At 29.8% G+C, this 18,391-nt stretch overlaps 1 protein-coding gene across 1 annotated transcript in view; it reads right to left on the reverse strand.

The window, feature by feature from the left end:
• Positions 1-16,189, reverse strand: part of LOC113363958 (dynamin) — a 107,330-nt gene extending 91,141 nt beyond the window's left edge. Inside the window, exon 1 of the mRNA XM_026606433.1 lies at positions 15,963-16,189. Coding sequence (XP_026462218.1) covers positions 15,963-16,126 — 164 coding nt within the window. The 5' untranslated portion in view covers positions 16,127-16,189. The remainder of the gene's footprint in view (positions 1-15,962) is intronic.
• Between the last annotated feature and the right edge of the window lie 2,202 nt (positions 16,190-18,391).

Raw genomic sequence — 18,391 nt, forward strand, 5'->3', positions numbered from 1 at the left:
GCTAAATAATGCTTTATTATTAGCTAAAAAGGATAAAATAATTTTTCAATTAATGTTTTCGGATAGTGTGTTTTGTTTAATTACTTTATTATTAGTGTTATTTAAAAGCTTATTGTTTTCTCTTTTAGTACTGCAAATATGGTTTAAATCAAATTTGTGGAACACATTGAAAAATTGAAGAAACCAGAACCAGTACACCCCGCGTGTAACGCTAATAGTAGCCCGCATAGAATTCGTTCGGTCGGATGTGCGATGCGTTACGCGCGGGTGTACTGGTTCTGGTTTCTTCAATTTTTCAATGTGTTCCACAAATTTGATTTAAACCATATTTGCAGTACTAAAAGAGAAAACAATAAGCTTTTAAATAACACTAATAATAAAGTAATTAAACAAAACACACTATCCGAAAACATTAATTGAAAAATTATTTTATCCTTTTTAGCTAATAATAAAGGATTATTTAGCATATATTACTATACATTATGTGATTTAAGCCAATATGAGAAGAATCACGTAATTTTTTTTTCGATATCTTTTATGGTTACGCCAAAAATTGAGTTTGAAAAAGGGGCCACTTTGGCATATTTTCAATGATATCTCGGCCATAAGGTGAGATACAAAGTTGAAGTTTGGTATAAGGGATGTTTTCAAAATGACCTTTAAAATGGCGTATTAATTATTCAAATACAAGGGTATTAGTCAATTATGTATGGCAATGCGCCCACACCCTTGCGCGTCGTGACTATTATGTACTCGTCTGGCAGACCCTTGCAACCGTCAGAATGGGCTGGCTTTTTACATATGCTTTCTGAACAGTTAAAAGAAGACACCCTCAAAATTTGAGCCTTGTGCGAGCAAGTTATAAAAACAGTTTTTTTTACATTTTCACAAATTGAAGGGATGATGACGCAACCGCGGAATGACTGCCAGAATGGTACTTTCTTAATGGGCCGATAATAAAATATCATTAAAAAAATTTCTGGCTTTGTGAAAACAGGTTAGTCAAATAGTTCAATGGCTCTTAGACTATAAGGTATTATAAGATCCAAGTCCTTTCTTCATATAAAATAGTGGTAAAAACTATTAAAATGCTATGTATTTGCTGTGCAATCATCATGCGTTTTAGATATAAAACCTAACCTAGAAAACGCACAAAAATTAAAAAAAACTACTGTAACTGCATATGATGTGTCATGATAACACACGTTAACTTAGGTTTAAAGCAGGGGCGTAATGTGCCTTGGCGGGACCCCGTATCAAAATTTGTTTGAGGGCCCCTTTAAGAAGGGTACACTTTTTTCACAAAATATAAAAAATGCATAAAATTGAATCGATGTTCATTTATCATTATCTACCTAATTTTCTCTAGCTTTCTGAAATCACAAAACACTGCAAATACTTCCTTTTTACAGGTTTTGCTAAAAATTTATATGAAGAAAGGAGCATAACAACAGCGTTGCCATAACAACACAATACCACGGTCTAGTCTATTTTATCGTAGAATTAATTAATTAATTGGCCCCATAATCTCGAGTAATAATCGCCTCTGGTGGGCATTGCTGTAAAATATATTTATATATTTATATTTATATTTATATTACTGGTATTAGCTTACCAGTATAAAATACACATGTCTAATATAGTATATAGGATAGACTACAGATCAGCGGTTCTCAATCTTTTTTGAGCCAGCCCCACCTTCATATTTCTAAAATCATTTTTTTTTAATTCAAAGGTTTTAATCGTTTCAATTCAAGTTTTAAATCAGATGGTTCGTGGTCAGGAATATTTATATTATAATATCAGGAACCAAGCCCTATTTGATTATTGCTTTAATTAGTCCAAAACTTTAACTGGACAATAAGAGCAGCATTGAATAAAAAGTCACCAGAATGACATTTTCCAAACAAATTTTAACATAGCTGTTTTTGAGGCTTCGACACCATAAATAGCTCCTATCCTTTAGAAGGATCGTTTTTGCCTTTGTAGAAATAAAAATGCAAAATATGACTAAAGTGTTTGTTTTGATATTCCATCTTTCAACGAACGCTAAACGAAAACTACACAACCGATCAAAAAAGTATTTGCTACTAATTGACAGCCGAATTTTTTACTATACAATGAAAAAGATTCATTTGAAGCAATCTAATAATCTAAGAGTAAAAGCCGCACTTAGTTGCCAACCTTGTACTATTTAAGGATACAACATAAATTAGTTTGTTTTAAATTAATTCCATCCTTAGCCATAGTTACCGACAGTGAGTAAAAAACTTACGTCATATTTACTATTTTTTATTCAATTTTCCAAACCGGGACACCTTAGTTAAATCTAAGAAGCATTTTTTTGTTTAAAATATTTTTACCGATACTATACTACATTATATTCAAATCCCCAAAACTTTCAAAGTGGCCCCCGGAATTTACAAATTGCCCCCCGGTGAGGTGTGCGTCCTACATTGGGAATCACTGCTATAGACACTCTATGCATATAAAACAAGATATAGATATAGTTATAGACCTCTGGGTTGCCTCTCAAGAAAATTACTAGATTCGTTCAATCAAGGTTAGTTGTCATGGTATTGCAGTTCTAATCGCTGTTACAAAATCTCAACTTAAATATATTAAATATGGAATTCAATTTATTTATAGACGCGTCTCACAAATAAGATTCAAATTAATAATAATGATAGATAAATACTTAGAATTTGCTAGCGAAGATAAATATAGCAATCATCAGATAAAGTATCATTACAATAATTATAGCAATTGCTTAAAAGAATCACATGATGGTTTTCAATCTGGAGACACAAAATCGTTAGAATAAACTACCAAAATTAAAAGCAAATACTACCAAGCTTCAAATATTATCGTTACAATACACAAATCATAAAAAAACATATTAATAAAACACTGAGTTATAAAATAAACATTGTATTAGAGCAAAAGAATTAAAACAGTTTATAAATCTATCACTATATAATTTGAATTCAGAGAAAATAATTCTACTTTTGGATCACCGGATTGAAAGGCTACTATTTTTTAGGATTTTTCTATCGTAAAGTTTCAAAAGAATTAAAGTATTCAGATCCAAATTACGTAAGTAAGATTAAAAGTACTGGTAATGGTTGTGATGCAAATATAAGAATGTCATCCAATGAATTTTCTTCTAAAACAAATTCTAATATTGACAAGTTTTTTTTATTTACTTATTAATAGCAATCAATATACAATTTAATCTTATAAGCTATTGTGACGCAAAGGAGAGGAATCGAAATAATAATAATAATAATAATAATAATAATAATAGCAATAATAAGAAAAAGAAAAAGAAAAAAAAGAAAAGAAATAATTATCTAGAGTTCACTCCAATGAGTGAAGCCTAATGATATTGACAAGTTGATGTCCTAAACCATGGTTTTGAATTTTGGAACCTCAAAATTTGGTCTGAAGAACATCTTTAAACTAATTTAATATTATACTTGTCTTAACTTTTGCAACAACCATCATCTTCGAAGATGATTTGACCACTTCCAAAAAATAAATAATCACTGTTCCCAATTAATGTCTATCAAAAAACTACCAAGTTTTAAACCCATGCAGCTTTTTGGACAAAAATATAAAAAGCAAAATTTTTGAAGTACTAAATTGTCAAAATTCAGATTTAAATAACGAAAAATTGCTGAATAGTTTGAATTCCGTACTCAAAATACAACAATTTTAAATTTAAAAAAAAATCATAAAAATTGCGAAATTTCATACATTATCCCGAGTTTCGAAGAATAATTCATTAGACAAGAGAACGTGTAAAAATAAAATTCACAAAAACAATGTTACTTTATTTCTGTATATAAAAATAATGCAAGACTACTTGCATTGTTTCCGACCTATAAATAAATTCATTTCGAAATATGTCATAAACAGAAAACTATTGTATACGAATAATAAAATGCAGTTCTTTTTTACATAAAATGGAAGTGAAGTCGTTATCAATTACTTTTTCTGATAAGACATATTTTATTTGTGACAGCTCAATGCCCTTTTAGCATATCAGTAAAATGTTAGGATTCTCAAAATATATAATAATATATAAATTATAGAGACTTCATTATAGAGTAAGGAAAGTTACTAAAACATATTTTTAAAATTGCACAAAATCTGTCACTTATGCATGCATTTGCAATAAAAATTTTCAAAAAAATTACATATCTTTACGTTTTAATGTATGTGTATTAGGACGGATCGATTTAAAGTTCACTTAAGCACATATGATTTTCGGATTCTAGGGCTCAAAATAAGATACTTTGCTGAAAAAACCATACCTCTAAAATGAATTCTGATGTCCCGTGCATTGATCCAAAAATAAGGGTTAAATGTTGAAAAACCGCTCAGGGGAGGGTCCCTGGGGTTGAACCACGGGCATGGGTGAATCGGCCTTCCAAAGTTAGTGGGGGTCGGTCATACATTTGGAAGCAATTGGGGCACCCTGAATGGGTCAAAATGGAATTTTTCGAATTTCATCCCTTATTTTTGGATCAATGCACGGGATATAAGAATTCATTTTAAAGGTATATAGTTTCTTCAGAAAAGTATTATTTTGATCCCTAGTATCTGAAAATCATATGTGCCCAAGGGACTTTTTTTGACCCATACATATCGACCGGCTCTAATATGTATGCATGTATGTATGTGTGTGTTTGTTCGGAAACACGGGTCAACCGATTAAATAATTCAAAAAACATTCGATTCGTATTGAAAAGGAGACTAAAATTTCAAAATTCTCAAAAAATCTATTTATTTCAAAGTTTGGAGAAAATTTTCTTTTAAAAAACTCAGTTTTTGGTACGGGAAGTTCCAGCAATTTGCCTAAAGGCACGATGCCATGCACCAGTATTTCGACCTTTAATCGAAAAATATAATAGAAGATGTATGTGTGTGTATACAAGGTGTTCAAAAGGCTCGATTAGATGAGGTGATAATATTGATACTAAAATTTCGAAAAAAAAATTTCCTCTCCATGTTATTTGAAAATTATGAGCTTTTAACTGCAACATGGAGATTTGGTTAAAATGTGACGATTTTTCGGTTATTGTGGTTAATTTTAATTATTTAATTTTTTTATTTTGTTCATTTAAGCTTGGGATCCGTAATCATAAATATTAACATGGTAGGACCACAGTCAAAAAAAATGACCCAATTGCTCATAGTTTTCTAGAATTGAAAACTGGCAGGTTCAGGGGTTTTGGAGTTCCAATATTAAAAGTGAAAGATAATGTTATTTGGCAGTCAAAAATAATTAGATCATATGCCCATCAAATAATCTATTTGATAGAGATTTTAATAATAAGTACAAATTTTGTTTGCATCTCTGAGGGCTGTACCAATGTTTATTCATTAGGCTGCCACGCAGCGCTTACGTGCTTTTATATTTCATCTCTAAAACAATTACGCAGCACGATTGCTTTCAAAAAAAGTTAAAAGCTATCAAAAAATTTGAAAATAAAAAAAAAATCATATTTTTCAAAAAAGTCAATTTTTTCAGAAATTTCAAAACTCTCATTCTCTTTAAAGTTTTCAACAAAATTTAAAGCTTTAAAGTTCCAACAATTTGCCTTAGGGCACGATGACATGCACTTTTTTCATAATAGTTACGATCAATACTATCACTCCGTTTCAGTTCTGGGACGCCCTGTATATACATTTAAAAAATAAAAAATAGCTGCTTATAATTGCGCAAATTAAATATTCGTGTAACAGTAAGAACGTAGGATCACGTAAGAACATAATTACAGAACATTACAAAGGTCATATATTCGAGTTTGAAAAATGTTAAGCATCGTGACATGTTACTTATTCATACTATTTACTTAAAATATTACACAATAATATTTGTAAATATTAAATCAACGCAAAACAAATATTTTGGTCATTAGGCCCAATAAATTCGTTCATTGAGTCTAATTTATTCATACTAATAGATAAACGAAGCAGTCTAATTAGCATTATATTTCTACGTTATTTTGCAACAGGTAAAATACAAGTAAAAAAAATTATCGTAGCGCGATCTTACACAGTAAAGGGCTTTTTATGATTTTAATGAATATTTACGTAACAATTTGTTAGCCCTTATATTGATAAATTATTCAATATTTTTAACACCAGTGTTCCCCTTCTACTAATATAATTTTATTTTTACATATGTTTACATTCAAGAGAGAATTGAAATCCTCCAAGAGAAGAAAAGTGAACTGTTGCATTTGGAGCAATACTCTGGGGAACATTGGAGAAGAGACAGGTGAAGGTCAGAAAAAGCCAAAATAATATTGGGAAACATCATGAAGAAGAAAAATAAAGAAGATAAAATTGGTCGATAAATGTACAAATGAGGAGCACTATCACATAAAACTCTGTATTAATAAAGAAATGAAGGCGATCTAGATTTCGACAGATATCCATTCCTCAAAACGTTGAAAATCAGCCTAAATGGGATATGCATATCCCAGGGAAACATGCTTCCCTGAAAACATAACTTTAACCTGTCCGTTTTGAAACCAAAAAAATTGGAAACTATAAAGAATTATGTTAACTATATCTTATTTATTCATGTTTCAGTATAATGAGCCAGCCTTGGTGTACCTGCAAAGACTTGCACAAACTAGTCCCGTGCCCGATTCCAACTTCGGCCGAGCTTGATATCAAGCAATACTATATGAAATTACCATTTTAAATTGAAGATCTTCAATATCAAGTGAAAATTGCTTTTCGAAGGCATCACAAACAAGCCAAAACTATTAGGATTCTTATATTTAATTCTTAATACATAGTAATATCAAAGAGTGGTTAACCACTGGGTTACACTCTCCAAGAAAATAACTAATTAGGAAAGTGAATTTGCAAACACAGCTCAGAGAACAGGTAATTCTGATTGCTGATAAAAAATGTTTCAGTATAATATCCAAAACTTAACCCTTTCGCTAATTCCGAGATTTATATGAATTTTGGCGGCATCCGAGTGGAAAGGGTTAATTTTAATATTTCAGTGGATATGATCTAGAAATAATTTGGGTTCCTCGTGGGTTAGCGGTTAAGCAATAGGATTTTATTCAAAAGTTACAAGTACAATGACCCCTTTGGACAGTCTGATGTCAAGTAGCAGTGGCATCAATTTACCCTAACAAGTATAGATGATGTTTCCAAGTAAAAGTAACCCCTAGCCCCTGCCCATTGCTACACTAATAAAAAAAAATTATCAGTATCCCAAAAATTGTAACAAAAAAATTCATCACATAGAGATAGCACAACCATTTGGGTTGCTATCTATAAAGCAATGTTATTAAAAGAAAACAGCAAATCTATATGCATAAAATAAAAAATCCTACTAATAATTTTATGTAAATATTATAAGCAGCTATTTTTTATTTTTTAAATCTATATACAGGGTGTCTCAGAACTGGAACGGGGTGACAGTAGTGATTGCAACTACGCATTATGAAAAAAATTTAAGTAGTGCATGGCAATGTTACCTAAAGCAAATTAGAGCTTTAAATTTTGTTTGCAAACTTCAAAAAGAATGAGAATTTTGATATTTTTTAAAAAAAATGACTATTTTGGAAAAATCGAAATTTCTTTTTTATATTTTCAAATTCTATTTATTACTTTTAAGAAAAGTAATTTACAAGAGTAGAACAAAACAATAAAATTTTAGCACAGAAAGTTGCTATTATTTCGATATATAAATTATTCTTTTCGAAGACTTTAGAAAAATTAGCCAGCAGCTTGGAAGGGATAAAAACATATTTTGATCTATAGAGAAAAAAAAATTAAACAGCGATCTATAAAATGTTTCTGTTGTTCATCTTAACCACTCTTCTATATACGTTTAGATTATTTACATTGGTTAAGTATATCTAATATTGATGAGCATATATATGTTACAGCAATACCCCCGAGAGGCCATTTTTACTTGAAATTATATTTGAGTAACCTCCAGTAAAAATCTGATATACTGCATGATATAAAGCTGGCAGAAGCCAAAGTCAAGTCTGGAACTGGTGTTTGCTAGTCCTCGTTCTTTAGAACTATACACCACGACGGGATCAAATTCATAGAAGTATATTTATATAATGTTCTACGTAATTTGTGGCATTCTTTATCAGAACCCTTTCTTTTTTTCCTAGAAATTGCCAGCATCTAATCTAATTTCTGAAAGTCCTTCGATATATATTCCATTTATTACTTTTAAGAAAAGTGATTTTCAAGCGTAGAACAAAACCATAACATTTTAGCACAGAAAGTTGCTATTATTTTGGATATAATAAAATATTGCACAGCAAGTTTACAATATCGGTCACTCTAATCAACTGCAATCTGTTTGTTTATTTAAAAGAAGTCAATAATTATATGCACCTTGAAATAGAGAATTTGATAAGCACTTGTAATCGAGCATTGATCTAGATGTGCGCGTTAAATAAGAATCTGGCACGATTCTAATTAGAATCATGATTAATAATTTAATGGCACCAATTCTTGAAAAATCGATTAAATACTTTTTCTTTATTTGACCAGACGCAGTTACAATTAGAGAATCAATAATGGGAAAAAATAACAGTATAAAACTATGTATTTTAAACAAAATAATCAACCATAATTGAATCATAAAATTGAATGTTTTGATTAAAATCGTCTTACAAACATTTTGAATTTCACATAATAAAAGCACATGTTTTGTATATCCATGGCTATAAATCTATTTTACAAAAATTACTATTATAAATCGAATTCAAAGCCATCTATAATCGGTGGAATTGTTGAAAACGTGTCCTAACACAAAAAGTAGTCCCAGGTTCAATCCAAACCTCGGCAAATTCGGTATCAAGCAGTATGATATCAAATTTCCACTTGAGCTTATGGATCTCAAATATAATCTCATGTGAAAATCGACTTGCAAATGCATTGCCACAATACATATGCGCCATATCTACACCTGAGAAAAATGAGTGGTTGACCTCTGGGTTGCCCGAAACACAGCTCATGGAACAGGTCGTTCTGATCGCGTTTGAAAAAGACGTATATGCACCATTTTATGGTCAATAAGAATAATTTAAAAATGTTCTCTCCCCCTGCCCCGAGTAAATTCAGATCTTAAACAAAATCTTTGCATAAACCAATTCAGTTAATATAAAAGAAAATATCTAGCAACATTGGCATTTACATCTCCAAATATTTGAAATGGAAACTACAGGTAACCCCCACATAACCCGGTACTGTTACAACACGGATACGCTTTAACATGGTTTAGGATTTGAGACCATCTCCCTTATAACACGCTACTTTTAAAGCACGGGTTCGCTCTAACTCGGTTTGAGAATTGAGCAAAACCCTAATAAAATAAGAAATATAGTAAAACCAATTAAAATTAAACTTTTTTTAATCTAAAATTAGTAAAATTGCCGTACAATAGCTTAATAAATGTGGTGAAACTAATGCAAAAGATAACTAATTTGATATTTATTACTCTTAAAAAAATCTAAAATTATTTGAACATTAGTCGATTAGTCTTGAGCAAAGATCCTTTAAATAAGATGAGCATAAAAGTTTGATGAAAATAATTTTGCATGTAGTAGATATATAAATATCTTCTCTCTAAAAGCAATTAATCGCAAATATATTTTTTTCATAAAATAATGTACGGATCTAAAGGTAGTACAGAAAAGTGTTCAGAGGGTGAATATATTTTGTAAAAAAGGATCGCGTTGGATAGCATGACGGAAAAAATCCATATAATTCATGTAATGTATATTACTTTTTAAAAAAATGAATAAATGTAATAATATTTATTATAAACTCATGATATATAGCATGGTTTTCTTTAATTCTTGGAACGTAACCACTTATTTTGTACTAGTTCCTTGTCCCGTATAACACGGATTCGCATAACACCCTAGTTTTTTGGAACGTATCTACCGTGTTATGCGGGGGTTTTTACATGTATTTAAAACTATACAACAGTGTATATAACATATATAGAGCAGTTCACCTCTTGCCTTGAATAATCATATAATACACTATATCTAGGGACTATGAGCACAGTAGCACTCGCCACCCGCCCTGAGCAAAGTTAATTAGAAAACATAACTAATGTTAGGTTCAATGCATTCAAATCGTCTTGGAATCTAACACCTTATATAACATAAGCAAAATACGAAAAACTCATTAATTAATACTGTCATTAATATTCATATATGAATACATTTCACATATTACATCAAAATCAATAAGAGTAACTCGAATGGTTATGCCCAGAGTACAGATAAGGTGATCATATTTTTTAAAGTCAAAACCGGGATGGGGGGAGGAGAGTTGATTACTCTTTATTAAGGGGCGTCCATTAATCACGAGGGTTTTACAAAAATATCAGATGGGGGAGGAAGGGGTGTAATAAGATATCATTTTTTTTAAAAAAATATCCTTTAACATTTTCAAAAAAAATCCAGTTTTAAATTTTTTTCTTGAAACTGAAAATACTCGTGATGTTTGGCAGGGGGGGGGGTAATTTTGAATATCACCACAAATCACCAAGGGAAAGGGGGGTCCAAAAATTCTTAAAAAATCGATCACGTGATTAATGAACGCCCGCTTCTTATGATGTTATATCTGATCTACAATATGTTTTTACGCTTTTGAGCCTTCCATAAAATTCTATTGAATTTTCTTCAAAATAAACTTGAAACTAGCTGTAAGTGGAATTCTGTCTTAAGGCAATTAAGGCATCGTGCCTTAAGGCAAATTGCTGGAACTTCCCGTACCAAAAACTATTATTTTTTTAAAAACGATTATAATTTTTGAAAAAAAAATTACTTCGAAAAAATAAGATTTTTGACAAACAATTAGACAAAAAATTACTTTTTTTGAAAATTTTTTTTTTTTTTTTTGAAAAAAAAATGTTTTCTTTATTTTGACAAATTTTGAAAGATCTAAACTTTTTTTCAAAGCAATCGTACTGCTTTAACTGCATAAAGACGAAATATCAAACCGCGTAAGCGCCGCATCGACGTCTAACGCGTAAACATTGGTACGGAACCCATAGGAATGTAAACCAAAATTATACTTATTGTTAAAATCTCTATAAAATATCTGATAATTTGATGTGCATATGTCTAGTGATCATTTTTGACCGCCAAATGGCATTTTTTTTACTTTTTTCATTAGATCTCCGAAACCGCTAGACCTGCCTTTATGAAAATTTGATCGGTTCTTCACCTTGTCAATACAAGTAAAATGTTTTTTGAATTATTAAAATCGGACGCTCCGTTCTCTTAAAAACTGAGTTACCGTTTTCGGCACTTTTTGCCCCGTATCTTCGGAACGGCTAGACCTGACTTCGCCAAAAACTAATCAGCACGTCTCCTTATCAATACGAATCGAATGTTTTTTGAATTATTCAAATCGGTTGATCGGTGTTCCCGAAATCGTCGACGAAAATTTGTATTCGCACATACATACACACACGCACACACACACACACACACACACACACATACATACATCCATTTTTTCTAAGGTATGCCAAAATATTCAGAAACCTTTGAAACGTCGAGAAATGCAAAAATTTTCATTTTCGATTTTTTTGCGATTACTATAACTTGCCCTACGGGAAGTTAAAAAAGAGCATTTGGTCGTTAGTTTGCATAATATTAGTTGATTTTCGCGAAATTAAAAAAAACAAGTTCGCAATTATTAATATGAGAGGCTATTTTAAACCACCTTTGAAATTTTGTATTCGCCAATATTCTCATTCATAACGTATTGTTTTAAATAAGCATATTCATTGCATCAACATAAATCATTTTCAGATATCTGATGGATAGTTATAATTTCATTATCAAGTAATTGCAAAAATTTCATTTTAACCTATACTTTTTTCCTATCTAGGAAGAATCGAAAAAAAAATTCAAAACCGAAGAATCGCTTGTCGAAGGTTTCGTTCCGCTTGTATACAGTTTGACTCTTGCTCACTATTTCTTCTGTAATTCCGAAAATAATTTGAATTTGTTCCTGAAATTTTAGGGAAATATACTTAGCTAGTTTTGAAAGACATTTTTGCAAAAAAAACGATTTTTTTAAGCCTCTAAAGCAGGCTCTCCCTTTAATCTCCAACTCGATTCATGGAAGAATATTGTGAGAGATTTCCAATTGCCATTTGGCCCCACCGTGCCCTAAATGGGCTTATTTTGAATTGGAAAGGTATTTTTGATCTATATTTTTAAGTGAAAATTGATATCAGGTTATCCAGAGCGGGGAACTCCGTCTGCACGAGGCGGTACGCTTAACCGACATGGATTACAGTTGATGTAATAAATAAATCGAGGAACGTCATCTTCTGTCTATTTCAAATCGTATTTTGTACAAAATATTTTAATGCATATATAGATATTAAGCAAGATCATTTTCTCCTGCCGTAAATAATCATAATATATAATACACTATTATCGAGTTAATACAGTTTAGAATCGAATCAATATTTCATTTGAATTTTTTGGTAAGATGTCTGTGGTCAGTTTGAATATCTAGTATTAATGCCAGTATGTATTATTATTATTACATAAATTGTGTCATTTTGGTATAATATTAGCATTTTTTTAATTACTACTAATTACTAACTAATTAATATTAGTTAACTTACCATAGAGTAGTTATAGTAATGGGCCGAAAATCAAAAATGAAAATTTTCTAAAAATGCTAATTAGTTTTTGTAAAAGTCAGGTCCAGCCGTTACGGAGATACAGAGCAAAGAGTGCAGGAAATACAAATCGACTTTTTGAGAGAACGGAGTATCCGATTTGAATGATCTAAAAAACATTCAATTTGTAATGATTGGGAGAAGAGATGATTAGTTTTTGGCAAAAGCAGGTCCAACCATTTCGATACAGAGCTAAATGTGAAAAAATGGCAATTTTTGAGAGAACTAAGCGTCCGATTTGAATGATTCAAAGAACTTTCTGCTTGCTTTAACAAAATAATTGCTTTTGGAAGAAAAACTTTGTTTCAAAATATTTTTTTTTCAAAAAATTTTTTTTCTAAATAATTTTTTTTGCATATCGAAAATAGTTTAAATTTTATTTTTAATTCTGCCTAAAGTTCTAATATACTTTAAACAAATAATTTTAACTTTGCAATTCAGTTTATATAATTTTTATAAATATTAGACAATATTACAATATTTATAATAATCTATTTGAAAACATTTGCCATACACCATTAGTTTACAAATACTTTTCGCATATTACTTCAAAATCAATAAAAATCACGCATAGTTTGAGAATCTCTGGCCGGTGTGTACGAATACAAAGCGTGTGAGTCATATCGCCACTTGTTAAAAGAGAGTGAAATTTCTAACGAATTCTTCGAACGTTAACTGTTTTAACCTTTGCAAAGAAATAAATAACAGAATAATTCTAACAAATCCCCCAGAGCGATTTAAACTAAATCATCCATATTTATTGATTATGCTAATTGATTAACCAGTTATTGATAATCAGTAATATATATATTTATTTGAGTCACAACATTTGTACACAATCTCTTGTTTTATATAGAAGAATTTTGTAATCAAAAGATAGTTTTAATTAACTTTGATTAATATTTATGTTATTACACAGAATTCTGATTTGATCTAATATTTGATTAGAGAGAGATTTTCAGACTAATTAACATAAGATAGGAATTCAAATAATCAATAAATATTGTTACACTGATAACATGCATTTGTAGTATTAAAAGAATTATAATTTTGTATACAATTTTAGCACTAAATAAATAGAATATCAAGAATTAAAATAGAGTGTAAATTAATATATGGAAATTTTAAAGATAAAGAAGAATGTTTGAAACATTTACTCAAACCTTATAATAGCAAAAAACATTAATATATATTCAATCTGAATAGCATATAATACTCAATAAAAAATTGAGAAATTTTTACTCGAGATAAAAATGAATTAAGGATATGAACAAAATTCTAATTATTAGATAAAACAAATGTATGCCCAAATTTAATATCTTTGAAACTATCATTTTCAAGCTATCCTCGATATATGATGAGGTGTGGAAGAGCTTGCTCGACAAACATATACCCTGCATATTAAAGGTTATTGTTAACAATTTTAAATATTCAAAGTAAAAGTAATATTCACTGTTTAATCAATAGGTTATTCAATACCTTTGTATTGCAATTAAAATATAAAACTATAATAGAAAATTATATTATTTTACTTATTGCAATGTAATATAAAGTACTAAATCGAGCGACACATTCATCTTACACCTAGAACTGCAATAAGGCCTTACACATTGTTTTATTATATGTAGTTCTAATAAGAATTAATATGAATTAACCAGGACAAAAACTGATCGCTATTACTCTACTTTATATACATGATTGTGGTAATTGCAATATTGTTTGCACCTTTCGAGTTATATGTGATTCGAGTTATAGATGATTCATCATATTGGAGTTATATATGATTTTGAAATTCAGATATCTATAATCTAATCACTTCGAGTAATATGTATTTAATATGTTGTAATACAATAAACTTATAGCATTATGGATAGTATGTTGTATTAGATAATAAAATTAGCTCGATTAACAAAATTGATTAGTTTGAAAAAACTTCTAATTGAACTTTTAAACAGCATTGTACAATTGAAAACAAAGCATAAAGTATAAATAAATACTGGATTTCTTTGAATATTCTGTATATATACTCATTGTCAATAAATTATTATTAATATTGTATTGTCTATTTAAATTTAATAGAAAATCCAGATAAAACACTCAGGAATTGAGATGAATCATCGATGTTCTGTGCTACTGGAAGAAATAAGCAATAAGATAAAATGTTTAAGGCTAAACCCGCTTAAGAATTTGAATAAAGATATTTTATACATTCTTTGAGTCAATGTCTATTATTGTGATATCTAATTAAATCTAAATGAAATAAAAGATAAGATAGGATAAGGGATTGCAAATATTAAATGATAGAAAATGTAACATTTCCAAGAGATGTATAACGCAAAACCTATTAAAGAATTTGGACAAACATATTTTGTACATTGATTGTGTTAATGATTGTGTTATTGTAGTTAGAATCGGGAAAATGCACAATTTTCAAGAAATGTACAATGCTAAAGCTTTTTCAAAGAAACTGGAACTAATTATGTTTTTATATTGACTTACCCTGTTGTGTCTTTTCAATCAAGAAAAGTTAGGAAATTGAAAGTGAAAGTGAAAGTGAAGTCTAGACAACAAGAAAATTATCATCTAAAACAATCAAAAACAAATAAAACTGGGCAGAACACTATATGGAGTGCTATAAAGTTATTCAATGGGCTTCCGAAAGAAATGAAGATGACCAAAGAAGAGAATCGATTTAAAATATAGTTAAGTTTTGACAACATCAATTTACATTTGGTTTATCGTCTGCATAAGCAAGTTGTGTGCAGTCTCACAATGATCCATGTTTAGCTGCATTATCTTTAAATTTGCACATGTATATTATGCACATGCCTATTATATATATATATATATATATATACATATATATGTATATTTACATAATGACGTCATGCGCCCCTATTTAGTTTTGGATATTGAAGTTCTCATTATCAAAAATAATTTTTAAAGAAATTCTTTTTATTTACACTTACTGAATAATCTTTAGATTTGAATGCTTTGCAGTTTATATATATATATATATATATATATATATATATATATATATAAAGATGGATATATGTATCTTGAAAATAGGCCGATCGAAAAGCATTCCCTTAGAATTGATCTGTCAAACGTACATGTTTTGACAGCTTACACCATTTTGCTTTCGGGCTTATCATATCGATCCAAAGGTCGCAAAAGGCCCCAAAAATCTTTTAATTTATCATAAAATCACATTCCCCAGTACCTTCCAACGAAATTCTCCAAAACGGAACTTTTTCCAGCCGATTGTCCGCCCACGACCGCGATTTGCGGCAAATCCAATGACATGTGAACGCCCAGTTGTGTGAAAGCATCTTGCAATTTATTCACTATAGGAATTAGAGATTCCATTCCCTGATTCCCAGCCATTTTGAAGCCGGAAAATTTAAGTTTTTCCACCACTTCACTCAACACTTATTTTCACTCCGTTTCTCTGAAGACTACTGACAAATGATATTAGTGATTTTCAATATGGCGCTCGCTTCAATGCGCACGCGCTTCAGACCTGTGTGAAACACTTTCGATGCCGAGTAGAAAGTTCAGAATAAGTTGACTATAAAATTATAATTTGAAATTTTTTATCCCACCGCAATGAAATTAGTAATAAATGCTTGCAATTTGAAATCGAATATATTTTCTTATCAGTTATTTCTTTGGATTGACAATTTACGGTAAAAAATTCTATGAAACTATTTTTTTTTTTTATGGAAGAAAATTATCAATTTGACATCAAATACTCGCAATACAAATTTACTACAAACTGCACATTTACCTTCAAATAATTTCTATAGAAACAAAATCAGAATTCAATTTCACCTTTTACTTACCTTGCACCAGTGGGATCTCGCAGTAAAGGGCAGATGCATTCATTATCCCAGAAATTAAAGTTTGGCTGAATTGGAGCTAAGGGGAGGTCAACTATTATCTTGCACAGATGTTGTCCAGACACATTTGTTTTCGTGCATATCAACACCGATTAAACCACGTCAATTTACCAGAGTGCCCATCTTGTCCAGGCAAAGTTGTAAAAGCGAAGTTTTCTTCATTTGCCCAGATGTTAGTTTGCAACATGCTAAAATAAGAACGATGTTGAATGGAAAAATTGCAACATACTTACTGGTAAACGCCACCATGGTGTTGCAGCACATTCGCAAAATAGAAGAATTTATGGAGGTATGTTCCATGAAAGAGTCAGAGCAAATGAGGCCAATTAGAGAAAAAGTATAGTTAATGATAGAATACAAAAATACAAAAAAATATTTTCTGCTTATTTCTTGTTTTTGAACGTTTGTAACTTTTTTTCAAAAGTTGGACCATAATTTTGTAAAGACCTATTTACAAACACCATTGAAAAGCAAAGTTTTATTTGTTTTACTCCCAAATCACTACCATCAACATTTCAGTTTTCCACTTACTGTCTTAGAATGATTGTATTTGGAGGTACTCAATTATTTATGAAATCTCAGCAGGTTTGTTTTGCAATTTCTACTATTTCTTGTAAAATTCTACCCAAATTTTGGTAAATCTATAGGCTAAAATAAAAAAGTTCTTAACCTTAACAGCACTAAAAAAAATAATGTAATATTATTATAAGCAAGATATTACTATATCCAGAAACTCTGATCGTAAATTTATAAGAGTTTAACAAAAATTGCGTATTTTAATTCTGTATAGATTTTACACTTTGAAATGATATAGTTTTTTCTTATCATATAGACAATTAATTGTTTTTTAATATTCTAATTTAATTACAAAAACGATGTTTTTTAGTACAGCTTCAAAAAAATTGTTTTGTTTATTACAATCTAACATATAAAATGAATTTTGTAATTACTCTTTTACCATAATCGATTCAAGTGAGCTCTGCATCGGCAGTTAACGTGTTATTATGAATAACATATCTTTTGTGTTTTTATCTCTTTTTAACTGGAATGTTAGAAAGAGCGAGCGTCCTATCGGGATATATACACAATCAATGTGTCGATAACTTTAATTATCGCATATTTACTAAAAACATGAGTTTTTTCCTTATCATGGTATTGCATTGAATGGGTTCTAATCAATTTAAGGAATTTTAATTAAAATTTGGAGACAATAACAGTATTTGCGCCTTTTATGTACTTAGGAATCAATGAAATGACAGCTGCGCACTCTTTCAACGCAACGTGCATTTTAGAATGACGAACCGAACGCGCTAAATTCGAATTTGTTACAAAGGTTATAATATTTGATCAATAACGTCTTATATTGATTACGTACTACATAATTTATGGTCTCTTACTTGTGTTTCATACAAACAATTGTTATCACATATTTATGTAATCATTCTGATATATAATATAAAAATATTCTGAGGCAAACTGTGTACATAAAAATAATGATTAAACAAGCGTCAATTAAAATAATATTCTGACTTATTAATAATGAAGAACATTTGGCTACTATTCATTCTTTATGTATCAGCTTTCCATTGTATGTATTCATTAAAAAAAAACTAAACCAAGCATGTCTTTTTCCTGTAACACTATTCAATAACTAATTCAATTATTTATAAAATATTTATTCGCAAAATATAACAAATTTAATAAATCGGAGATATGTAACTTACTTACAAGTACAGTATAGAAATAGGCA

Source organism: Ctenocephalides felis, unplaced genomic scaffold (genome assembly GCF_003426905.1).
Source record: "Ctenocephalides felis isolate EL2017-DRISC unplaced genomic scaffold, ASM342690v1 CF-g0.4_SCAFFOLD_00845, whole genome shotgun sequence".
NCBI classification, from domain to species: domain Eukaryota; kingdom Metazoa; phylum Arthropoda; class Insecta; order Siphonaptera; family Pulicidae; genus Ctenocephalides; species Ctenocephalides felis.